This window comes from Calypte anna, chromosome 14 (genome assembly GCF_003957555.1).
Source record: "Calypte anna isolate BGI_N300 chromosome 14, bCalAnn1_v1.p, whole genome shotgun sequence".
NCBI classification, from domain to species: Eukaryota; Metazoa; Chordata; class Aves; order Apodiformes; family Trochilidae; genus Calypte; species Calypte anna.
The window spans coordinates 10,378,442-10,404,788 of record NC_044260.1 but is presented as its reverse complement, the minus strand read 5'-3'; the positions used below and the strand labels follow the sequence as shown (position 1 = coordinate 10,404,788).

The following is a 26,347-nucleotide window of genomic DNA, read 5'->3' as shown; positions in this document are numbered from 1 at the left end:
ATTCTCTTAAGATACTCCAGTCTATGTCAGTTGAAACACAGCCTGATCAGCACTGGGTCCTATTGCATCAAAATGGCATTATGTTGCAATGAAGCCTTGTGATACAATTTTATGGGTTTTTTTGTCCTGGAGCTGGTTTTGAAATCTGTACATGTCTTGCAGGCATTGCTTGTGGACTGAAAGCCAAGAAGCCTGCAGCAGCAGGATGATGGCTGCCCAGCAGAATCCGAGGGAGGTGGCAGTGTGTGCCATCTGTCTGTGCTAAGTCACCAGCAGAACCCTGGCATATCAAGCACAGGGGAATTTAAAAAGTCTCCTCAGGTCTGTCAGTGGTCTCAAATTTAGGATGTTGTCATTTATAAAAAGGGTCTGGTCTACCCAGCTCTCTTTGCTGGGTATTTGACTAGACTTTATCATTTTTCATAATTAAGGAAGTGTTCTGAAGCCAGGAACTGGGTTTATCAAATCAGCTAATTTAAGGTTTGCAGGAGAAATAAAAATATGCCTGAGACAGTCTTTGTATCTTATTTTGGGAAATGTACTCAGAATAGCAACCAAATTGAAGACACTTCTCCCCTCAGATTTCCCTGCCTTCCCAACGCAATGGGTATCACATGGCCTTCTACCAAACAAAAGAAAAAAAAACCCCAAAACCCAACAAACAACAACAACAACAACAACAACAAAAACCAAAAAAAAAAACCAAAAAAGGAGGAAGAAAACTGAGGTTCTTAGCGTTAGTGTGGGGTTAGTCAGCTTTTTGACTGCCTCTGCTAAACATCAGAGTCCTCCCGGGCAGTCACCTGTGTTCTGGTGACAAGGCCACATGTCCTAATGGGTAGAAACGCGGGGATGAGAATCTGATGTTATTCAGAAGGACAGAGCTCCCTGCAGACACTCCAGACACTGCCAGACTTGGGGCAATGCAGAGGGAAGGGACTCGGATGTCCCCATCCTCTGAACAAAGGGACATGGCAGCAGGGCAAGGGTCCTCCAGCTCTACTCAGGGCCGGACAGCCCTGACTCCCCTCATGCCCTGAGGTCCATGGTCCCCTCAGCACCCAGGGCTCCAATCCAGACCCAGCACCGCTTGGGATCCTCTGTCTCCCCTCACAGTTTGGGAACTGAGAGCCCCGTCTTTCCTCAGGCCCCTCGGTGCACCCAAGGGTGCAAGGGGTGCCAGAACTCCCTCAGGCTCCGGGATCCCCAGATCCCTTCACGCTGCTCAGGCAGGCACCCCCTGGGCTGCCCTCATGCCCCAGGCTCCTCTCACAGCCGAGGGGCGGGCAGCCTGTGGGCTGTCACCCACCCCGACTTCCCAGGGGCCTCGGGCTCCTCTCGGGACGCGGAGGGCCGAGATCCCCCGCTCTTCTCACGTCCCGGGGCGGAGTGGCGAAGATGGCCGCGCACTCCCCCGGGCCCGCTCAAACGGCGGATCGCAGGGAGGGTATCGGCGGGGACTTCCCCGTCGGTGGGGAAGCCGGTGCGGAGCCCCGTGGGGAAGCCGGTGCGGCGGCTGCCGGGGGCGGAGCGGTCCCGTGCCCGCCCTCCCGGCCTGCCCCGCGGAGGGGGCGGGTGGCCGGCCCATGTCCGCCATCCCGGCATGCCGCGCGGCCGGGCAGCAACCGGAGCAGTCGCGGCGGCCGCGTCCCCTCCCTCCGGTGTGAGACAGCAGTCGCCTGCCCAGCGAGAGTGAGGAGCCGCCGCCCGCGCCTCTCCCCTCCGCTTCCTCCTCCGCCCCTGTCCCGCGCCGCTGCCCGGCCGGCCATGCCGTCTCGGGCAAGGTAATGAGCCGCAGAGCCCCGGGGTCTCGGCTGAGCGGCACCGGCAGCAGGCAGCACTACCACCCGCGGGGCTGGAATGACTGGCAACCCAGGTGGGCAGGGCTGGGGCAGGGGGCGCGGCCTGGCCGCCTGCGGGGCGCGGGGGGCCGGGGGCAACGGGGCGCCGTGGCTGGCGGCTCGGCCGGGCCCCGCTGCCGGGCCTGGGGGAGCGGGGAGACGCGAGCCGCGGCGGTTTGGAGCGGCGGAGCCACTTCCTGGCTGTTGGGCCTAGGGGCGGGCGGGAGGCGGGCAGGCAGCCGCCGGGCCTAGCGCGGGGCGGGTGGCCGCGGGCCGGCCGCCGGGCCTTGGCGGCGGGGAGCGGGCCGGACGCGGCCCAGAGCTGGCGGGAGCCGGGCAGGGGCGCGGGGGGGTTTCCGGATCCGTGTCTGCCGGCGGCTGGAGACGGGACCCGGGCAGGTCTGTCAGCGCGCAGGGCTCGGCGGGACCCCGCGCTGGGCTCCCAGCTAGCGGGTGAGAGCGCTTCTTCCTCCTCCTCACCCCCCGGTCCTCCTGCTGTCTTCTCGGTCCCTGGCGGCTCGGGGTGGCTGTAACATCTCTGTCCGGTGTCCGGTGTGTGTCTGCGGGCAGTGGCTGCCCGCTCCCTGCTCCCCGCCGTGGGAGCCGCTGCCCCGGGAAGCGCTGGGGGCCTGCAGGGGAGCGGAGAGTGGGGGGTGGGTGGGCTTCCTACCAGCGATTTTGCTGTCGTTTTCAGCTGGCAGAGAAGAAGAGAGGCTACAGAAGTACCCCTAGTCTTTTGAGGGTTGATAAAATAGTACAGATCGTTATTATTGTTATTTTTATCTGGGGGAAGTCATTGAGCTGTAAATAGGCTGGGGTGAGAGGTTGTACAACGTGTTAGGTTTTAAGATGTGTTTATACCTGCTGGTACTTAGTAAGGGAAATTCAAAGTCCATCGATTCCCTTAGTACAGAGAGTGTATTTCAGGTCTTGATTATTTCTGATATATCTGATGCCAGTGTATTTACTGTACTGCCCAGCTGTGCTGTTTCAAAAAGAAAAAATGTCATGTACAAATGGTTAATAAATTTGGTGTTTCCTAATTATTTTTGGTAAATGTGGAAGATTTGGGGAAAATATACTTCAGTGATTTTTTAAGTTTAACACAATATGGGATTCTGCCCAGCAAAAAACAGAGTTGCATGTGCTTGGAAATGTACTTGCAGGTGAGAATGCCAGTTGCATGTGGTTTGGACAAGGAAGATTGGGTGAACGTGAAGGTAGATCTTAGGAAATACACACATAGCTTTAATATTTGCTGAGAAGAAAGCTTTGCTTTTGCTTGAACAGCTGGCAGGGCAGCCACTAGGGCTAAAGCTTGAGGCTAATTCAGTTCTCAGTGGTGTTTGGGGCATGGCTATTTAAGTTGTAATTTCTTCTGTATTGAACTACATAGTCAAATAACTTACTATTTTTTCCTCACTTAAAAACTTGGACATCTTATTTGTGACAAAATCTTATAGCATTTAGATTTTTTGGGGGGGGAGGGAATTAAGTCTGTTCTCTCTTTTGCTCCTTAACTACTACCTTGCTTCAGATTTCTGGGCTGCGGTCTTGAATTCTGGATCCTAATTCTTGACCTTCCTACCTGTAAGAAATCAGGTGTACATCTTGTGTCCTTGCTATGGTTGGATTCTATAAATGTGTATAATAATTTGTCACAACTTCTGTCTTTTAGCCAAAAAAAATGACATCTTACAGGGGCTTGGAAGCTAGCTTTTTCCAACCTAGCATTGTCTGAAAAAGGTTCAGTGGTGTTAAGGTTGAAAATAAGCTGCAGAAATGCCTTGCCTAGTGACCAGGCTGGAGTAAGAATTTAGAAGTTACCTCAGTGTCCAGCTCTGTCCTGTTACCTGGTTTGTAGTGTGGTGGCCTCCTTGGCACTCAGTAACAGCTGCTGTAAACTGGGCTGCTAAAATAGTTTTCCCAAAAGCCACAGGAGTAATAAAAATCTGAAAGCACTAGAGAATGTCTGGCAGGCCAGGGGAGCTTCACATCATGGATGGGGCCTAGGTGTGTTTCTATCACTGTGAGATTAGAGCTGCTGCCAGGAAATAGGTTACACCTCTTCACTGGTCCTGTCCCTTGCAAGAATTTAATTTTATCCTTTCCTTTAATAAATCTTACTTTTTTTTTCCTTGTGAGAGCCCAGAAGTCGGAAATGTTCACACAGTCTTGAAATGCAGAGCACATTTTTCTCTGTAATACTCATGTATTTTTTTGAATCTGAAAAAGATAGCTTTGGTGATATGCAGCCTGTGAGTCTATGCTAAGAGCTTGAAGAAAACACAGGTGAAATCAGTCTTTTGTTTTGGTGCTAACTAATTTTTAAAAGTGATTCATATACAGGGTTGAAAGGAGATGTTTTATATAAAACTAGCAATGTGTATTTCTGTTGTTTTGATTGTTTTGCTTATGCTGTTGGGCAAGCTGCACATACAAAATATACCCAGGTAGTCTTTTCTTCCTCTTTCTTTTCTGTTGACTATCAGTTTCATTTCACTTACGTTGCTGATGCTTTCTTTTAGACCATGGAAGAGGTAATGCCCATGGCCAAAGTAATGGAAACTACAGTTGTTTCAAATTCCTAAAGGGAAAAAAAGGATTTGCTAATGCAGGGATTTATTATCAGGTGGATTGTGTTTTCAAGTGCACATTTTTGTGGCTATAAAATGACTACAATGATTCTCATTAGTAGGTCCGTTCCTCTCAACTTTTAGTAATGCTAATGTGCACTGGGACTTGGGGTGAAAACACTGAAAGTTGGACCCCACGTCCTTCTTTAAGGGCATGCAGGTTTTAATTAGTATACAATTTATTTTTGTGCTTGCATGAATGTGGTCAAATCTGTCAGATGCATGTGGACTGGTTTTCCTACAGTGTGTCTGTTGCTGGAGCTGAGCTGAGAGGAAGAAATTGTCCTGATACATTTGGGCATATTAGTTTGTACACTGAGGTTTACCAGGCTCTAAATTAATAGCAACCCAAAAACTTCAGGTAGAAGTTGGATAAATGTGAGAGAGAACAGCGAGGCTTTTTATGAGAAGACTTGGCGAGATCTCATTGTCTCTTCTAATCTTTATAGCTCTCTACACCTTTACTTCTTTTTTCTTTCCTTTCTGTTTGACAGATCTCACTGAGGTTTCCCTGATACAACTCCTGGGGGAGAAAATAAAGTCACATCATTGTTTAAGTCTTGCATGTGAGCAGAGTTAATTTGGTAGAGTACTAAGAGCTAATTATATTCTGAAACAAGCAATACTCCCCTTTGATGGAACATACTCTGGGTGGCAAAGTTTCACATTCTTAGGGTGGTATTGAGCAGGAGTGTGGGTGCAGATGAGCAGGTTTGCAAGTGCAGGGTGCACCGTGGCTTCTTGTTCTTAAGTGAAAGTGAGAAAAGGAAGATAAGATTTTAATTAACAGGACCTCTCTATTTGTTTTATCATAAATGTAGGTTAGCAAGAGTGTACAGAGAAGTGAAGCCTTTCACATCTGAGAAGAGTTCCAGAAGTGTCTTAGTAGGTTCAGTACTGAAATTCCTTCTTGAAAATGAAGTATATCCTCCTCATGTAATGTAAGTCAGTGTTACAAATTACTAATTTCTGTTAGTATAGTACCTGCAAAACCAAGTTACTGCTTAGGGTCCCCAGGGGTCTAGACACAATGAGGCAAGGCAGCATAATATGGGTGTCCTTCCAGGTAGCTTATAACCAAAGGAGAAGAGCAGCTTTGGGTAGCACAACTGAGGGCAAGTATGCTGTGTGTTTAGTTAAAGACAGAATGAGACATTGGCAGGGAGTGAAGGAACTCAGCAGAGCAAATGGGCTGAGAAGGTGATGGCTAGAGCAGTGCTTCTTCTGTGGCTGTGAAGGGCAGACACGTGTAATTTACAAAAGGCAAGCACTAGTTGTTGGGGATATTATCTGTTCCTAATGCTGGATTAATACATTGAGTGACAAGCAGGCTGATAGCAGTGGGTGCTGTCTATAAGGGGAGTTGATCCAAATACTCATTTTCTTCTGTGCTGGCACGTACAGCAAAGTGCACAGAAAATGTTTGTTAAAAATAGGCTGAAATCTTAGTTTGAACAGGTCTGTAGCTGGGAGACTTGAAAGCTGACAAAATAGAGATGTAGGAGGATGTTGCTGAGATTACCTGACAGTGGTTGTATATGTAGAATGAAAGTTGGTAAGGTAAGGCCTCTCCATCTCCTCAGGGATAGTAGAGAGAGGAGAGCTCAGAGATGGGTATGTACACAGGGGGAGAGAGAAGAAAAAAAACAGTCTATGGTGTAGAAGGCATCTTAAAGAATGAAAAGGAGTATAAGTGGTGAGTTGCAATTGTGGGGAGGTCAGTAGGAACCTTGGGAAGAGATTGAGTGGATTGTGCCTGGGAGATGCTGAACAGGAATTGGTTCAGTTCTGAACTGGCAACAAGTAATTCTTGATCTCCTTTCACATCTGAGTATGCTGAATATGCTGATAAGGTTGGGAAGGTGTGAGATCAAAGAGCTTTTTTGTTTTTTGGGTGTAAATTTGTAAAAAAGCCTTTGTAAAAAGAAGTCTGTGATGTGTTGGGGGTTTTTTTGGGTTGGTTTTTTTTTTTTTTTTATGTGAAGGCAGAGAAGAATGAGAAGTGAGAAGGTGAATGTGTGTCAGTGGGAAAAAAAGGGAGCTTGGAGAGCAGATAGGCTTCCATACCAGAATCACCATACTGGATCAGACTGAGGTTTATCTAGCATAGTGGTGTATCCAAAACTGGCTATCAGAAGATGCCTGTGGAAAAACATGAGCAGGATGCATGTATGTGATGCATGAATTTCCCTGACATTCCCTCCTACAGTTCATCACATGACAAAAGGAAATTGGTGAGCTACTGTGTAAGAAGGGAGTGATACAGAATCAAGAGGTGATTTGAAGAGTGGCTGTGGCTGCAGGTAGGGCTGCAGTCCAGCAGTGGAAGTGGCAGAACTGCCACTGGAAAATAGTTTATTCATTCATTTTTTACTAGTAGCAAGCGTGGCCACTTGCTCTTGTGCTCTCTAAGCAGAGGAGTGGAACAAAAAGTAAGCTTTTGAGTGGGCTCAGCCTGGCTTAGGCTTGGCAAGATGATGGACCAAGTGATGATAAAAGAGCATGGCAAAAGGAGGCTGTCATTGCTCTGTGTGCCAGTGGAAGAAAGGTAGGAAAGTTGTTGGGAAGATGTTAAGAGGGTACAGTGACTCTAAGTTTGAAGTGTTTATTGACAAAGTTTTTAAGTAATGAAGAATTTGACTGTAGTAGAGCAAATAAATCTGGCAAGTAGTCAATCTTACTTGCTTATTTGGTCTGATCTGAATGATAATACAACTCAAACAATAGTTGTTTCAGAAGGAATTCTCCATGTAGATTCTGTACTTGGAAATAAAATAGAATAATTAAGTGATTTTTGTCCCAAAATAATATCCATATGGCAGGGTTGTTCTGAAAGAGGTACAGATAACAAACAGCATACACCAGATTGATTTGTAACAAACTTCTTGGACAAAAGTTCTTAGGGCTTCCATGTAACTAAAGAGAAATGATATATTTTTGATTGACTTGTTATTCTTTTTTCTAAGTAATGTAAACCAGTGGTTCCCAACCGTGCCTCCTGTCATACAGATTGGCTAGTCAGATCATGCTGATACTTTTGATGGAATGAGATATACACTTATTTTTGGAACAGTTTAACTTCCCATTTTTATGTCCCCTCAAAAAAATTACATAGTTTTCTTTTTTTTTTGTCTTTTTTTTTTTTTTTTTAATTTGGCTCTTTCACTTATTTAGATGTTTGAACTGTGTTTCAGTGGCTAAAGGCAGGCCAAAAATCCCCTTGCAGAAATCAATACAGTCTCTTGCATATAAATGATACTGCTGAATAGGTGTACATGGGGAAGTTGTTGGGGGTAACCAGGTAGTTTTCCACCCAGAACCAGGCACAGATGAAAACTGTCACGTGAACTCTTGAAGTACTTTGCTTAGTTTCCATTAATGAGCTTTTCAGGTGGAAATAAAACAGAGTAGTGTCTCAAAGTGATGAATATGCTTTTGAAGATAGAGGATAAAGTAATAATAGTTGTATTAACCCTTGCAGTTTCCCATTCCAACTTTATCACATTTATGTTGCTACTTCTGCTTACCTGTTGCTAACATTGTATGTTGTCATTTCACTAGTGTGCTATGTTTGTTCAGGTCTCTGAAAATGTGTGTAACTGATAAAATTCTTGTTACATAGACTTCTTTCCCAAGAGGATGCTAAGTCTGACCTTTGAGTACTCAGTGGTTCTTTTTCAAAATGATAGATACTGTTACTGACTGGAGAATGGGTTTTTTTCAGAAACAAATTTGAAAATTGTCTCTTCCTGTGCATGCAGCCTTTGCTTTCAGTGTACACAGCAGTGTCCTGTGTCACCCAGCTGCCTGGGTTCCTCAGTAGGGGGGTGCAGGTGACAGGTACTGGGGTTGTGTCCCCACATCTTGATGAGCCCATGCCACAAATTCCCAGAGTGCTGCTGCAGGAGCCTGCAGTACAGTTCTGAAATCCACTTCTCAGCTGAGGAAAGGCATCACTGTACAGCTAGAAATGGACAGACCCATGAGATGGTGGGCTCAGTTTCTGACATGAATCTTATTGCAAGCTTCTTTCCATTTTTAATCTTCCTTCAAATTAATATATAGTAGCCAGCTGGGTCACAGGTCCTGGCTCTCTGGAAATAGTTTGAAGCATTTCTTTCTCTCCCTAATAGAGAATGGGCAGAAACTGCTGGTTATCCAAGCTACACACTTATTGTAGCAGGAATAATGTCTTCAGTGGGAACTATTGTCTCTTAAATTGATACACAGGAGAACAATAATACATTTTTTTATAAATTTATGCTTACTTTTTAGTTGAGTGGTAAAGTGTGAACCAGCTAGCCTGCAGAAAGCTGTTTCCAGAGACAGAATGAAGCAAGTGTGTGGTTCATCCCAGGGAAACATCAGGTTTAAGTTATACCACAATGGAAAATTTCACAAAACCTTTAGTGGCTGTGGTGCTGAAATGAGGCTAGCTGAGAATGTGTTATCCTTCAGTTGACACCTTTACCCAGAACAGTCTTAAAGATTGTAGGTTTAATCAGCTTGCCTTCAGCCTTAAGAGTTTCAGACTTGATGCTTGACAATGGAGATGATGCAGTTTACAGCACATTGCCTTATCAAAAGCAATACTCTTTGGGGAGGAACACTATCAAGAAGCAATCAGTACCTAAATTTACAAATTGAAAAATTGTCAGTCTTTATCATTGAAAAGCTAAAATAATTTTATTTTTCTGTAATAAACTCTTCAGAGTGGACTGGAAGTCTCCTGAGGTTTTTTAAGGGCAAGGAGTAAATCTGGGGGCTCTGCAGCAGGTCGGAATATTTGCATATGGTGTAGGCACATTTGAAGGTATAGTGCAGATTGTTGTTCATCAAAATTAGGTGAATGATCAAGGTCCAGCAAGTTTCTGCACTCCTAGTTGACTGGCACGAGAAAAGACTTCTACTAAGGCTTTGCTTCTTGAGTAGCATAGCCTCTTTTGTCAAATTGTCCAAGCAACTGCTTGACAAAGCAGTAGATGTGACTTCACAGTGAGTACTGAATAAGGAAAAGGGTTTTGATGTGTCTATCTGAAGCTGAATTTGCTTGTACAGCAAAAGGGAATAGTATCTGCCAAGCAAACCTAGTGTCAGCCTTTCATTGTGAGAACAGAGCAAAAGCACAGTTTCCTTCTTTCAAATCCATTTCCAAATTGATAGTGCTTTTCTTCTAACATCCTCAAGAGAATGAAATGTGGCAGGAGGTTCTTTAATTATTTTTTACAAATGCCAACCCATACTCATAGTATTACTCTGCCAGTTGTACTGAGGATGAGCTATATTTGAAAGCAATAAGCCTTTAGGACAGCTTGAATAATAACTGCCTTTCAGAAGTTTTAGCTGTGTTTTCCCTTTTGGTCTTGAGATGTATTTAACTCCTTTTTCTTTGAATTTATTTCCCAGTTCTAATTAGTGTTTTCTTAAAAAGTAAAAATGAAAGACTTTTCCCCAAGAACATGTCCTTACACAAATTGTAGTTAATTTATAGGAAAGAGAGGGAATGAGCTGTCCTGCTTTTTGTTAAATAATCAAGTGAACTATCCAAAGCTTGAAGTATAAATAGTAGATCTTTAGAGTTTGCTTAGGAAAAGACTAAGTAATTTGAACTGTGTGATTCCAAATACACTTGAGTTGAACAAAATTCTGGGGATTTTTGTTTTGGATGTGTATTGTTTTACTGTTTTTAATGTAAAACCATCATTATTGTTTGTAGGAATGCATTTAAAGTAATTGGTTGAATTCAGGTTCTGAAATCTTGTATGTAGAATTTCATGATAATAAAGTAATTATTTTTAAAAACAAAATCACTTAGTATGTCCAGTGAGAAGAGCAGGTTTCATAATTTTCATCTTTTTCCTTAAAAGATTATTCTGGGCTATATATCAGTTTCCTGATCTGAGAGTGGTTTAAACTTAATGCAGATTTTTTTTATTTTTAAATTTTTTAAAATAAATTATTTCCAAACATTTGCTCTAAAGGATAACAGCTCTTAATTTACATTCCAGGTTTTCCCACACTAAAGCCTGTTGTCTTGTTTTGTAATTCTATTTTTCAAAAATGTAAGATTATTCCTGTGCTGATTATCAGTTCCATGCTAGTAACACTTCCATCTAATAAGTGCTTTTACATTTCTCAGTAAGGTCCATAACATATTTTGTAAATGTTCACATGTGGATTAGTAGTGACATTCACAAATGGTAGACACTATCTCCTAGCTCTGGTATATACCTAATTATATTTTCTCTTTCACTTCTGGGAAATAATTTTTCAGTATATAGGCATCTAACTGAAAAGGGAGTTGAGCACATCCTGAGAAAAGGCACTGGCACACTAGAATGCATTTCCTTTACATGTTGCTATGCTAATTAATTCTGATCCCAACATGAATTTGAGGTCACTTGAAGAAGCAAGTTTAGATGTACAACTTTTTTGACACAGGAAAATACATTTGGGATTGTCATTTAAATATGTTGCTTTTGTAAGTGAATGTGAATCCCACTCCTGTTATACTACTACATAAAAAATATTTTTCTCTTTATAGAACTGACAGTGCATCAGCTGACCAGGACAATTTAAAATACTCTTCATCCAGAGATCGGGGCAGTTCTGCCTCCTATGGATTACAACCCTCAAATTCAGCTGTGGTGTCTCGACAAAGACACGATGATATCAGAGTCCACACTGACATACAGAATGAAGAAAAAGGTACACAGATTGCTGTTTCATGTGTGAACTGTGAGGGGACCTGCAGAGAAAGGCATTAAACATAAAATGGTTGAAATTTTTTTTTCCTGTCTTTTTTTTTTTCCCTCCAAAAACCAGACAATGAACTGACACAACTCATTGCCATGGGATTGCTGTGGCAAGAAATTTATCAGGGATCAAGGAAATGTTGTGATTGATATGAATGGTGAGAAATACATTTGCATTAGAAGGCTGTAATTAGAAGACTTACTGCATTAATAGAATAAGCACTTTTTCCTAAAGGATAGTATTCTTAATTTGTCTGGTCTGGAAGTTGTAATTTCTTCCTGAATACTTTCTAGTGGTTTTGGTATTGAAAATGAACTGCTTGATTAAATGGTCTCATCTGATACATGACCTACTGCAGCTTTACTGCAGCAAAACACAATCTTTGTTTAGGAGTCAAGTGTATCTTTTTCACCTTTATGAAAAATAAATCTGCATTCTGAGTATTTTTTAATCACTGAATGCAGATATCAAGCAGGATAATTTCTTTACTTGCAGAGTGACTTTTTAGACTGTTTTAATCTTCTTCAGGCAGGCCAGACTCAAAAAAAATCTCACAGGAATATTGGTGTGGGAGTTCTTGTTCAGGAACGTAAGAAACATTCACACTCCCCCTACTTCTTTGCCCTGAAACTATCTATAAAGAAGTGTTACATCTTAGGGGAATTAGAGCTGGGTGTGCTGATGCAAATTTATTTTATAATAAGTAGTAGGTGCTGTTAGTAGGAGGCAGGAGCATGAAACAGGTATCTGTTTACTGGCATACCTCAAGAATGTTTAAGATGTTATTAATTTTAACAGAGAAACTGCTTAGAAAATCAGTGTATTTGTCAGTGCTAACAGGGAGAGTTTTACTGTGTTTCACACAGACTGGTGTAGTAGTTTCTTCTTACATTTTGAAGTATGCTGGTATTTAAAAATGGGACTAGTATAGCAAAATAGTAAATTTTGAACCAATTCAGTTAGGTAGTTTGTGATGCACCTCTCTCTCCCTCAAATACTGTGCCTTACAGGGAATGACTCTGCTAGCTCAGCACTTTAACTGTACCATTTTGTTCAGGTGTGACTTGGAAAGATGTGATTAGAACATTCTGTATTCTGTACTATGAAACAAAATTGCAAGTGCCTCAAGTCCACTTTTCTTTTGTGAGAAATTTGTAATATTACAGATGCAGGATAATTTCTTTATTTACTAAGATTTTTCAATTAATCTGATGGAGTCTACCAGAATGGAATTTTTATTTTAGGAACTTCTGGCTTTTCTGTCCTAGATACACTTATGGCATATACCTGGAATTCTTGAGAATTATTACCCCACCACCACCATCAGTTTCAGGTGTTCTAATAAAAATCACTTCCAACTTAAATTTTTGGAAGTTGTTCACTTAAGAGAACCTCAGAGGATGGGAGGTTTAGCATGTTTGTTACTTTACCACTTTCCTGGTAAATAATTGTTTTATCATATCCAGTTTGAATTTCCCTTGCTGCAACTTATGACAACTGACTCCTGTCCTTTTGCTCACCTTATTGCCAAAACCCCCTGGTTTTTTAATTCTCTAAATGACCATTTGTTTCATATTTTTACTAACAGTGTATCATACATAGTCAAGTGAGAGAATAAAAGTTTGAGCTTAATTCATTAACAGCATATACACTGTAGCAAATATTACCTGTCTTTGCAGACAACCAAAAAAGGAGGGATTTTTTTGTGTGCTGGAAGGAAAGTATGAAATAGCTTTAAAAACTTCAATATTATATGGTAGTATGAATGCTTTTGATAGTTTATGTTTGTAGTCCTATATGCATGATTATCTGATATCTTCAGATAAAGTAATTTCTTTCCTGCTTTGAGTTCTAGTGATACACTTCTGTTCAGTCATAAATGTAATTATTGCTGTCAGAAGTATTTTCCTTCATAGGATGGTGTTGCTTTCTTATGACAAAATAAGATGACAGACATGGTAGTTTATATTTAAGAACTGAGTTTAATGTTGTCAATCCACACATGCACAAATTTACTGTATTTATAATTAAGCAATTGCAACTGAGACTTTGCACAGGTTTTTCTGTAATGGTAGAGTAGTCCCGTTTATGTAGAAATACACAAACTTCTACTGGTAATTTACAGCTTCTTTTATCAAAAGTTTTTCATTCAAGATTATATTCTTTACATTTATGAAGCTCCAGATTCACCTTTATGTTTTAAACTGTTTTTTAATCCATCCTGTAATCTTAGTAGACTGCTTCTTTTTATGAAGAGCAACCTCTCCTTTTCCCCAGTCTTGCTTTTATACACTGATGCAGGTCCAATTGTGGTGATATTTTTTCTAGCTTCATGTTGAATGAAGTGTTGGGCAGGTTTGGGACAGCTTCAGTTCTCACACTACTGCAGAGGGGGACAGTGGCCTTCAAAGTGGTGTTGTAGACTGGAAAACCTTTGTTTTCAACATTTGTGTGTGTAATTTCTTGTGATTTTAGGAGTAAAAAAAACTTAATCAAAAGGACACTTGTATTACTATCACTACCAAAGGTGTACAGTGTGTTTCTCAAGTGGGAGAATGTAGGATTGAGTTTAACAATTTTAAGATAATGTTAGTGTGAAAATAGTGATTATTGCATGTTTAGGGAGAATTATTGACACTGTACATTATAGTATAAACAATTGTGGATTTTTATAAGCTTTCTCCTTTTTTTGGCCATTTTACTGACTGTGTATGGTGGATTTAGAACAAAAAAAGTGGAAATTTGTTGTGCATAGTCAACGAGCAAGGAAGTGAATGCATCTAGCTGTGGGTACTAGTAGTTTGATGTCAAGGATCTTGTAAAATGTAGGATCAAAAATAGTAATAAGAAAATTCCAGATACAACAAAGTCAATGTTAAACTTAATTGCAATAGATTTCTTTTCATATGCTTCAAAAATAGGCTGATCAGATTCTGAATATGTGACCTGGAAATAAGCAGAGCATAACAAAACATTTTTGCACATAAAATGAAAAAGGAAGCTAAAGAAGATAGTAGAGGATAGGGCTGCCAATTTGCTTATCCACTGAATAACTCATAACTCACTACCCTATTAAATACATGGTCTGACAGTCTTTTAATCTCACATTGGTTTTCCCACAGGTGGCTACAGTGTCAATGGAGGATCTGGGGAAAATACTTATGGTCGGAAGTCGTTGGGGCAAGAGCTGAGAGTTAACAATGTGACCAATCCTGATTTTACCAGTGTTCCGCATGGGAATCGTGCTTTAGCCACAAAAGACATGAGGAAATCACAGGGTAAGGAGATCACAGATTTTCAGGAAAAGAAGATCTCTTTTGTTAACAAATATGTTGATAAAATATGTTTGTGTTCACAATATGAAAAGCAGTTCACTATGGTTAGGCAATCTATATGGATTTTGTTATGAGATGGTGCTGATGGCAACTGTCATCTTGTATTTACTGTTCTCTGCACTGAAGCTTTCTCCAGAGGTTGGCCAGATCTCTCAACTCTATGGTTTATGCTGTCAGTCTTTCAATTTCCATTAAACAGCTTTTCAACCTTTTATCAAACTATTCAGAGATCAAAGGTTCCAAGAAGAATAATAATTTTCTCTTAGATTTGTTGAAAATTGGTGCCTGTAACGGGTTGTTAATTAACATGTGGGAAAGCCTTCAGTGATGAGCTCAGCTGTTACCTGTTCTCACTGGCCTGCAGGTCAATGGGTCATCACATCATACAAGTTGATTAGTCAGTTGATGTCTACTCCTGAACCAACCACAGTTGATGTTCTTCTTGCTCAGCTGAGGATTAGAGGCCAGGGAGGAACTGAAGGCTTTGTAAGAATGGAGGCAAGGTCTTTGGAGATGCAGCCAGAGTGAATCTGGACTTGCAGGAATCTTGGCATGTGTTTTTGTGCAAGAAGTCTTCACTTTTCCCACTAAGTTTGAAATCATAGTTGAAAAAAATAGATGAAATTGTTCCAAGGACTTTTGAATTAAAATAGAAACTTGGCTATGACTAAGCAGTGTCATTTATTGCATTACTTAGTATAAGTGGTAGTTGAGCCAGTGACAAAACCTGACTGCTTTATGCCAGGGACATTATAAACATATGAGGACATGGTGTTTCTCCTCAGGGATCAGTAGTTCAGAGGAGACAAAAGGTCTCTGAACATTCTGAGGAGTGTTCAATGTGATTTGCAGATGGAAGAACTTGAGATGCAGGTGGTGACAAGACTTGCAAAAGCCTGATCTTTGTAGTGGGTTAAACTCAGACTTTAAAATCCTATTCCAGTGTCTGCATTTAAGAATTGCACAGTCCTTTTAGTGTCTTAAATTGTGTCTATTTAGAGGAAATAAAGAATTATTGGAGAGAGATCACTGTGTAAATAATACTTCTGGTAGTGGGTTTGTGTATCAATCCACCATTTTCTGTACTGTCAGAAAATTCAGATTATTCTCCTAGGTATGTGAGCACCTCCTTTCTTTAATCTTTAAAATGTTAGGAGTTATAATTTCAGGTGGCTGAAGTCACTGCCTGTGACTTGTACATTGGTACATGTTGTGTCCTCTAGATGTCAGATTTCACAAGTTTCTCCTTTTTATCTGGGTGGTGGTTGTGATTGTATGTTTGAGCAAGAGATTTTGATTTTTCATATCTTCAAAGTACACATGGATTATGTTGCAACAGATTCTTATTTATTAAATTTTTTCTTATATTCTTGTTTGTTAGTGTGTGCATTAAGCAATATTTGAAATAGTTGTCTTCTGGGAGGATGTTAGCATGTGGCTGAGGCCTAGCTGTTTTTTCACAAATTAGAAACCATTCAGGTCCATTAATTAATGCTTTGATTAGTACAGCTTCAGTTATACTCCTGCTTATTTTATTGACTTTTAGGTAAAGATTATGGTTCAGCATACAGCTAACATTGTCTTAGGGAGTAGTGCCAGTGTTAGTCAGATATTAACTGAATAAAACCAAAGCTGCTTATAGTTAAGAGTTTTGAACAGTACATCTTGTTCTAGTAGTAGTTAAGTGTGTGTCTCATACCAGTAACCTTGGTGGTAGTAGCTTTATTTATACAGCTCTAGTTTTAGGAATTTTTTTGTATGTAGAACAGCACAACCATACTACAAAATAAATTAGTTTTACAGGTTTATCCTGTAATAAGAAAACTGTTGATGTTTCATCTAAAACTGAAGAGTCAACCAACATTTCTAGGAATGAGGGGAGACTTTTTTACTTCCTTGAGAAGATCCAGAACATCTTAATTAATTAGTAAATAACTTTCAGTCTTTTCCAAACCACTGCATCCTGGTTTGCCCTTGAAGAGCAGTATCTGGTGACCTAACCCCACTGTGCTGCTGTAGCTGCCGAGGTGCTTGGTAGAGTGCAGCTGTAGGAATATTGTAACAATAGACTTTCTCTTTCTTATGAGGCACTTCTGTTTTCTTAAGAAGGACTATGTTATGTAGTGGCTAATTCATTGAGTTATTCAAGGATGGATTCAAATTGCTCTTTTAAGATATTTTGTATGTAGACACTAATAGTAAAATAAGTATCTCTAGATTCAGTTCATCTTAAGGTACTTTCATTACTTCCCTAGCAGAAGAGTGTTTACATGGAATTATTCATGAATAGCATTTGCCCTTTTTGTGTACCACAGTCTGTGATAATTTCCATTGTAATGGATCTTAAAAAACTTTCTTTTTTTGCATGTGTTTTGTTTCCAAACAATTCCATTTGAAGTATCAAAACCCTCCCATTTTTTCCCTGGCCTACTGACCTTCCCCTATTACTCAGATTTTAAATGCAATGATAAACATCATACACTCCCCAGGGCAGACTGCATCTTTCCTAGTAGTTCTTTTCTTCTTCGGGACTGATCAAAAGTTTTGAGTGGGTAATTACATTAGATTCATCTTTCTGGAGTTTGTCTATACATTGACCATTGGCAGGCAAGCCTTGGACTACAGCTGCTCAAGGAGATCTTCAAATGGAAGTGACCATCTAGTGGGGGTCATAGTTATTAGTCTGGAACCATCACTGAGGAAGGCCTCTGACACTGCTTCAGAAGGTGCCTTTTCTGATTTTGATACCTTGAATGTTTCTCACAAGACATATGGCTTTTTATCCACTACTGAATACTGGTTTCCAGATAAAGCAAAAGAAAAGAAACTTAATTCTTCCTAAGGGGATATGCATGCCTTAGTCTTCTGTAAAATCAGTGACATCTTAAAAGTAGTCTTCATGGCTGTCAGATAATATCTCAACATGTCTTATGTAGCTGTTCTAGCTAGGAACAAAATGTAGATTTGATCCTTCAGACTTACTGCTATTTTAATGTGTGCTAAGCCTCCCTAATCCTTCAGAATGTCAGGTGTCTTCAAAATTAATTGCTTAAACTGATAACTGACAATAAACAGAATATCAAAGTAGTATTTTATTCATGTTCTCTTCTAAAACTCAGAAAAATAAATACATGAAAATAAGGTTGAGGATGTTTTTTATTACTATAATGCAGAAAACATACTCTTCTGTAGATGATGTCATAACTTGTAAGAGTTACTGACATGGATGGGCTCATAGGATTCTGTACTATGCAAAAACATAAAGGATTTAGTTTCTTAAATTTCTTTATTACAAGTTACTAGTAAAGCAAGTATAAACTTGTAATTAATTACTTCAATGCACACCTACATATATATATATATACACACACACATATGTGTATATATATATCTATATATCTATATATATAGATTCAAAGTGTTACAGGTGCAGCACTCTCCCAGGCTTCTCCCAGAAGTGGGGAAGTTGATGTCCAAGTCTTGCTTCAATAGTGATCTGCATCGCAGAGCTGAGTCAGTCAGGAGTACCCAGCAAAGGTCCTGTCTGTAGTAAAGTCTTTGCAGAGGGAGCTCTTGAAGAGAAACTCAATTTCAATAGAAAATGAGTTATTTCAGTACTGTTAAGAGATGTAAGTGGGTGTAGGGCACAATCACCTGGAGCCACCAGGAGCTTTTTCTTCTTTCCAAAAGAATGTAGTTTCCTTCTTTTGCATTTGAAGGAAATGAAATATTCATCTGAATTAACTGTAATTGGTACCTAGATCAGGTAAACTTGTGACTTGGACTGGTACCAGTAATGTTATTGGTCAACTTAAATGTTTTCTTAGGAAAGGGCTAATTCTTCTGTGTTATGTTCCTTTCCAAGCAGTAGCCACTGCACCTCTGCATGGTGTGTACTTCTGTTCCTCAGTAAAGGACAAGTAGATCTGTTCTCCTTCTCAAAACAGAACCCTGCTAGCTGTAGGAGGACTACTCATACATAATCTTTCTTCTTGTGACAAAATGATAAGATGATCTTGTTTCTTGTAGTTTGTTGAGCTTAAATCTGGTTCTTTGCATCATGAAGCAGCTTGTTTTTTCCACGATGTTTGGAAACTATTTTCAAAGTATTGTTGTTTATATATTCAGTCAAGTCTGATTTAATACTACTGTGCCCCTTTTTTAGTTCCATTTATGTAGAATGGAACTAAATCCAGAGTTTTGTGTAGAAGTATAACAGTTCTGCTTACTTCTGAATGAGTTCTACCAGGGTACTGGGCTGCCCGCCAGAGGAAGTGAAATATTTTAGTCGCTAGGTTAGATTTTACATTTAATTTTTTCTCGAACTGGCTTTAAAATCAGGATTTATTTTTTACTTTACTTCTGCGGTCACTGTTATGACTTACCCAGTCTACAGATAGAGATTTCAGACAAGAGAGGTATTCCTGAGCCAGTGCTGTAGAGAAAAGCAGTAATTGCCTTTTTCAGAGCGATCGTTGACTTATTCTGACGAGTCTCGACTGTCAAATCTTCTTCGGAGGATTACTCGGGAAGACGACAGAGACCGAAGACTGGCTACTGTAAAGCAACTGAAAGAATTCATTCAGCAACCAGAAAACAAACTGGTCAGTAATTTTTACATTTTCCATAGCACTGGAGTATTTTTTGTTGTATAAAATTGTCTTTCAAAAAAGTTTGAGTATTGGGATATGCCTGCGAGGAATATCTTGCATTCAAGAAATTTCCTTCCACAAGAAAGGAAAGTATATTCCTGGATTGCCTGTCCTTTTTCTAGCATTAAGGACATCTTTTATTGCTTGATTACTTACGACTTATTGCCTTAAAGCAAAGTACTGAATGCATGAGCTGTGGGAATAAATATGGCAGGCATGTGGGTTTTTTGACTGGTCTTAGCAAATATCCTCTGGATCTTTCAGCAAGGCAATAGCAGAAAAAGGAAGTGTGGTGTATTGTCTTGTTCAAGTATTGTTTCTGTATTTTAAATATTCAGATGTTTATACACTCTTGTGAATAACTCAGAGTTACTCAGCTTTCTAGCTCTAAACACCTTTGTATGTGAGTTGCCTTTTATGGAAAGAAAATGGAATAAGTATTTTTGTTTTCATTGCATCTTTGAGTTTTTTAATGGGTTGAAATATCTTCAAGTGTTTCTTAAGGATTGGGGTGGGCGGTGGGAAGAAATGTCCCACAATATTTTTATATTAATTAATATTGCTTATTTTGGATAGTATTTTGTCTGACACACTTCCCCTACAGTTTCAGAGAGCTTACAGTTCTCCAAGTATTGAGAAAGCAGAAGTGATGCTTTAATATCCTGCCTCATTTACAGGCAATGCTGTGGTATTTCAATTGTGGGTTATGTGTCTATCCATATTTATAAGAAGTTGGCTCACACTCTCATTATATATTAATTAGCCAATGGTAATTGTGCTTTTTCTCTAAAAGTGTGAGACTTAACCATTGAGACTTTTCTGTGCACCTAGGTATAAGCAGACCATGTGTAAGCCTACCTACTACTTCAGCTTTCCTCTGAAACAAAATCCTTGTTAATACAAGGGTTTGGGCAGCAAATGCTTTCCACAATTATTCCGTGGGTTGTTTTTTTTTAAATCACTTCCATTATTCTCAATGCATTTTCCCCCCATCTTTTTGGTGTGTTATCTGGTCAATTAATGTTCTGCTGGTACAATTGATTATTAATATAGGACACCAGGTCTTCAGTAGGCACTACTGATGACCAGTATGTTGAGTCCTACTTTTGTGATGTAATTTTAACAGCAAGTACTAAACTTAGAACAAACCCTGAGAGCAGGCTGCCAGAGTATTTTTGTGGCTACTCTAAATAAATATGAAATATAACATCTAGGATAACATTGCAGTATTGCTTAATATAGTTCCTGCTACTCTGCAGTGGCCACGGAAAGCATAATAGCATTCTGTTAGGAAACAGAATTGGCAGTGAAGTGTTTAATGGGGGTGGAAACAGAACCTAGTTTGCAGAAGTTACTGTGCCATTATTATGCTTATGCCTTTTATAGGTACTGGTTAAACAACTGGATAATATCCTGACTGCCATTCATGATGTACTCAATGAAAGGTAAGCTGGAAAAAACAAGCAGTTCAAAGGCTTAAAAGAGATAAATTATGACAATGTTAGGTGTGTATTTCAACATAGATAAAGAATGGAGGAGGAAAAGTTTGGAAGAAATTAATTCACTAATTTTGCATGTAACAGGAAGAAAGTGAGGGAGGTTTAAGACTCTTAGGCATGTCAACAATACTGCTGGAGTGTCTATAGTACCCCTCACACAGAGACAGTTTTAATGCATGAATGTAGCTTTTGTGTTGCAGGTAATACACAGTTTGCCTCAGCTGTGTTTAACCACCTGGATACAGTAGTGTGCTGCTGTGGTTGTCTAGCTTGCAAAAATTAACAACCTGACTTAAGTTATTTACATCTAACTAAGAGCGTATGTAGAAGGAACTCAGGTGTGTGGGAGCTTTTTGGGGATAACATGAGTGTTATTACCCAAAGTCAGCTGTATGTTAAGATTTCATTCCTCGGATAGTGTTCTGAGTAGAACAGCCTGCTCATTGCATGTTTTTATTCAAGTTGATTTATTTCACAGAAATACAGAATTTTCCAGATTATTAATTTTATTTTCATCTGTGCTACCATTAAGTGGGAGAGAAGCAACTTCATTCTTGATTACATTTTTCTGCTTTAGAAAATGTTTTAATTTGTTTATTTTTTTCTTCTGTTCTGCTCTCATGTCTGGAGATTTCAAGTTTTTTTGTTTGTTTTTTTTTCCCCAAAAATACAGTAGCAAGTTGCTTCAAGAACTGAGACAGGAAGGAGCTTGCTGTCTTGGCCTTCTTTGTGCTTCTCTGAGCTATGAGGCTGAGAAGATCTTTAAATGGATTTTTAGCAAATTCAGCTCATCCACAAAAGAGGAAGTTAAACTTCTTTATTTGTGTGCAACCTACAAAGCACTGGAGACTGTAGGAGAAAAGAAAGCCTTTTCATCTTTAATGCAGGTAAGATAACAAGATCAAACAGGGTTATTAAAGATTTTTTCCAGTGCAATGTTTAAATCAACTTTTTAAACCAGAATGAACAAAAAGCAAAGCTACATTGACATGAGTAAGTATAATTATAACTGAGTAGGAACTTTCTGACTGAAGGGGAATGCCAAGTTTTTGTATAATGATCCATATTTTGATTCAACATTTTGGTATATATTGCAGATCCAAGAGTAAGAAAATTGTTGAAACCAAAAAAAAGAGATCAAGTGTGGAATGGTCCACAAAACCCAGACTATTGATTTCTTTGTGCTACCTCTTATTCACAATATTTAAAGTTGAATTGTAATAAGAGCTGAGAGGTTGTGGGATGTTTGAAGAAAAATCTGATCCCCTGGTTCAAGTTTTAGGATCTGTTGGCTGTAGAAGAACTGTGTCCAGATCTGTGCTTCCATTTATTGCTTACTTTACAGAGGCAAAAAGCTTCAGCAGGAGAAACAAGAACTTAGTTGCTCTGTGGCTAAAGAATTAAAGAAAAGCATTTCCAAGCCTTGAGACCTGGGTCTGCAATATTTCAAACCAGTGCTCATTTGAAATTATTATTTGCAGTATGTGTGATGCTTTTTACCTTTTTCCTTTCTGCAGAAAGAGTATTGAGATGTTCCTTGTTTGAATCGAAATAGTTTGCTAAAATGTATTCAACAGTGAATAAATCTGTGTCTAGTACTGTAACATTTTCACACATTTTAGTGAAGTGAGTGCTTAGTGGCTTTGCTTTACTTTTTAGCTTGTAATGACCAGCCTGCAGTCCATTCTAGAAAATGTGGAAACACCAGAGTTACTGTGCAAATGTGTCAAGTGCATCCTTTTGGTGTCCCGATGCTACCCACACATTTTCAGCACCAATTTTAGGGTAAGTGTAATTTGTCCTCTTCATTTTCTTTCTCACATAGAAATGGTGCAGCAAATTGGGTAAGTAACTTTTTTTTTTCTCAAAATTGCTTTCTAGGACACAGTGGACATACTGGTTGGGTGGCATATAGATCACACTCAGAAGCCTTCACTGACACAACAGGTATCTGGTAAGTTTGGCCAAGCAGTCACTGATGCAGCCCTCTCTGGCTTGCAGATGATGTGCTACTGACAAGGAAGATGTCACAATGTGTCTGGTTACATAACATGATGCTTTGTTCCTAATTTTTTAGTACATTTGCATTTGCTTTTTTAGCTGTTAAAACGGGATGCTTTATTCAGGCTATATTTAAAACATCAGTTGTTTTGTGTATTTTGACATTACATTGGAAAAGATATTTTTTAATTGTGATTTTAAGCAAGTTTATAGATCATAAAGTATTATCTGTGAAATATATCTATATAAATATATATATATATTAAAAAAGTATATATCTGTGAAATTTTCTCCTACATACTTCTAGAAAATCTTTACCTTAAAAGTGTTTCAGAAATTGGGAAACTTCTTCCTATAGGTTAATTAGTTGTCTTGGGGGTTACTCACAGCAGGTCTGTGTTTCCTGTGTCATAGTCCTAGATTCTATCCTTAAATTTTAGCTGCTATGGGGTGGGATTGTACCTTAAAATTAGTTTGTAAAAGGGACAAAAGAGGCACATGGAATTTATTTTAAAAACAACTTACAATTGTCATGCAGGTAACCTTCTCTTACCTTAGCAACTTTTATCTCAGGAATATGAACTAAAATTTAACTTTCCTAATGTTACCTTGTTCCCCTGTTTTAATTACCCTGGTATTTTTATACAGGATGGCTGCAAAGCTTGGAGCCCTTTTGGGTTGCTGATCTTACTTTTTCTACCACACTCTTGGGTCAGTTTTTAGAAGATATGGAAGCTTATGCTGAGGTAAACAAGACTTTATGGTACACGCTTAAGTTAGTTGGTGTGGATTTCATAATCTACAGCTGTGATTTCTATGAATGTATTCCATTTGTATTTTAAAAAATTGTATGGTTTCCCTGGTGAACGAAGTTCAAATTACAGAGTCCTCATGAATTACCTAAATAGCATTATAGCCAGGCTTTCAGCCCTTTTAATTAAGAATATGTTATAATAAAAATAATCAAATAGCAGTGAAAATACTTCATGGTCTTTCCTTGGTATTTTTTGTGGTATTTTCTCTAATAGTCCAATTTTGGAGTTTTTCAGAAGTAGTGAACATTGAAGGGAGAGGGATTCTAAATGATTCCATAGAATGAGAGTAAATCTGTGGTTTTTGGGTTTTTTTGGTGTTTTTTTAAAAGTTATTATTTTTTATTTTAACATACTTTGGTTTAACTTTGTAGCCTTTGCCTAGTTAACTGGGCAGAGATTTTATCTGCTGTTAATTGAAGAGTTTTGACTTTGGGGAGAGGTGCCATCTTTTTGTTAAGGTCTATGGGCTTATATGCATATATGCTTATAAGTAGATTATGCTGTATTATGTAAGTTACCACACAGATTCTATGGGTGAAGTTGTACTTCCAGCATAATCTGTTTCACTCAGAGAATAAATAATTTGGTTTTATTTGTGTACTTATATGTCCCCCAAGGCTTCTGATGCTACAGCTTTAAGAATTAGGATACACAGACCTCTGGCAGTGTCAAGAAACCTGTGCTGCTCTGACTGTAGGCACAGGGTTGAAAGTGATTAATCAGTGCAGTAAGTCTCTGGTTATCAGCTTGTCTGCTGAACTGGACAAGGTGCATATTCTTAGTCACAGAAGAGTTTTAAGATAACATGCCTTAACTTAAATCATGCAGGAGGTGGCTCCAGCCCGTGTGTTTTTATCTCACAGCAGGGTAGACCCAAGGCTATATCTATACTAATGAGATCAGCACTTCTGGGAATGTTCCCAGACACTGGTGCCAGCTGGCATGAAGTAGCCTGCTAGTAAATTCATGTTCTCCAGATCAAGGTAGCTGCATGTAAACAGTGTGAAGGGAATGGCCACTCAAACATCCTGACTCCCATTGGTAGATGAAAATTGCCTGGGGGAGTGGTAAAAGCGTATAGACAAGTGTTGTGAGAGTGCAGCAATATGCTTGATTGTGTTCCAGGGGCCAGGAACATCATAAGCCTCTGTTTTAATTTGCAATATATAGGCTGAGGACTCTTTGTCAGTGGTTAAACTGATGAGCAGCATCCCAGCACTGCTCTGGGACTTGCACATCATCGTCACACGCAACGTGGAGGATTTTCAATCTCAAATTTTGATCTTTTCTGCATTTATTAGAATTGTTAATGATGTGTAATGACAGGCAAAACTTCTCTGCTCTAGGACCTCAGTCACGTGGCTTCTGGGGAATCATTAGATGAAGATATTCCTCCTCCTTCAGTATCACTGCCTAAACTGGCTGCACTGCTTCGAGTTTTCAGCACTGTGGTGAGGAGTATTGGGGAGCGCTTCAGCCCAATTAGAGGACCACCAATCACGGAATCATATGTAACTGATGTAAGGATTCAAGTGTTTGGTTTTGTTCGTTGTTGCAGGTGTGATTTATCACAATACAATGATCCTATTCACCACTGAGTTTATCTGGGTTCTGTGAATTTATATGAATAAGTATTTGCTCAGCTTTGAGCAAATATATTTTGAAGAAATTTGCTACAAAGATTCTATTAAACATTAAGGTATAGACTGTGGTAGCAGTACAGGGGAGTAATATCTAGCAGGAAGTAAATTTTTAATGCATTTTAACTTCATGCAGATAGGTTTGTGCTTGTAATCTGTCTTTGTAAACATTTATTCAGATGGCTGTGATGCTATACAAACTAAATTCAAATTAAGAGTTTGATTTTTATAAAATGTAGGGTTGCTGCTGAAGTTGTATCTATCCAAGCTGATAGCAAAGTGGAGTATAGAATGGTGTAAAATCAGAAAAAATGTTGCATAATATGATAAGTAGCTGCTCTACTACTTGTAACAGGGATTGTAGAGTATGTGAAGGATGCATATAGAAAGAACAAGATAAAAATACCTCCAGTCAAAATGTTGTTATTGCTGCATGAGCTACACAGCTGGTATTTATGGCCTTGCAGAGTTCTGTGAGTGATAAAAATTGGCTAAAGTGTATGGATTTCTCAGTTAAAGCCAACATAGTTACATAAGTTGTATCTTAATCTACTGAGGATTCTTGTGACAAAAACTCCAGAAAACAAAACTAGTCTGTCTTCTACAAGAGGAGTTCTGTTGGCATCGGTTGCAACTGAACAGAACTCTGAATGATGAACTTAGGTTTTCTAGGTCTTTGCAGTTTTTTAACTGAATAGGAAACCAGGCATGTTGAAGGATTTTTTTTTAACTTATACCTGAAGTGTAATGCTATGATATGCATTATTCAGAATATTCTACTGATGGAATTTACCAAGCTGCAGAGTAGGTGATGGAACAGGATATCAAATGATGTGAATACAATTAAATAGCATGCAATCTTTGTCTCTTAAATGGAGTTTAATTTAGGTATGTTTTTGATTTTCCAGGTTCTGTACAGAGTAATGAGATGTGTGACTGCAGCAAACCAAGTGTTCTTCTCTGAAGCTGTACTTACAGCTGCCAATGAGTGTGTTGGTGTTTTACTTGGCAGCCTAGAACCAAGTATGACCATACACTGTGACATGGTCATCGCATATGGATTAGATCAAATGGAAAATTGTCAGACTTGTGGCACTGATTATGTCATTTCAGTCCTGAATCTGTTGACACTGGTTTGTACAGATTTTTATTATTGTGGTTTTTATGTTGGA

At 39.4% G+C, this 26,347-nt stretch overlaps 1 protein-coding gene across 2 annotated transcripts in view; it reads left to right on the top strand.

The window, feature by feature from the left end:
• Positions 1-1,600: 1,600 nt before the first annotated feature.
• The window catches only part of SMG1 (SMG1 nonsense mediated mRNA decay associated PI3K related kinase), a 62,570-nt gene continuing 37,823 nt past the window's right edge, over positions 1,601-26,347 (top strand). The window contains exons 1-12 of one of the 2 annotated variants that reach the window (XM_030460220.1): positions 1,601-1,876; positions 5,299-5,418; positions 11,022-11,185; positions 14,356-14,511; positions 19,036-19,172; positions 20,607-20,665; positions 21,393-21,606; positions 22,379-22,504; positions 22,601-22,673; positions 23,369-23,466; positions 24,882-25,055; positions 26,084-26,308. In XM_030460220.1, coding sequence (XP_030316080.1) covers positions 1,788-1,876; positions 5,299-5,418; positions 11,022-11,185; positions 14,356-14,511; positions 19,036-19,172; positions 20,607-20,665; positions 21,393-21,606; positions 22,379-22,504; positions 22,601-22,673; positions 23,369-23,466; positions 24,882-25,055; positions 26,084-26,308 — 1,635 coding nt within the window. In that variant the 5' untranslated portion in view covers positions 1,601-1,787. The remainder of the gene's footprint in view (positions 1,877-5,298; positions 5,419-11,021; positions 11,186-14,355; positions 14,512-19,035; positions 19,173-20,606; positions 20,666-21,392; positions 21,607-22,378; positions 22,505-22,600; positions 22,674-23,368; positions 23,467-24,881; positions 25,056-26,083; positions 26,309-26,347) is intronic. The other variant, XM_030460221.1, reaches the window with a different exon arrangement.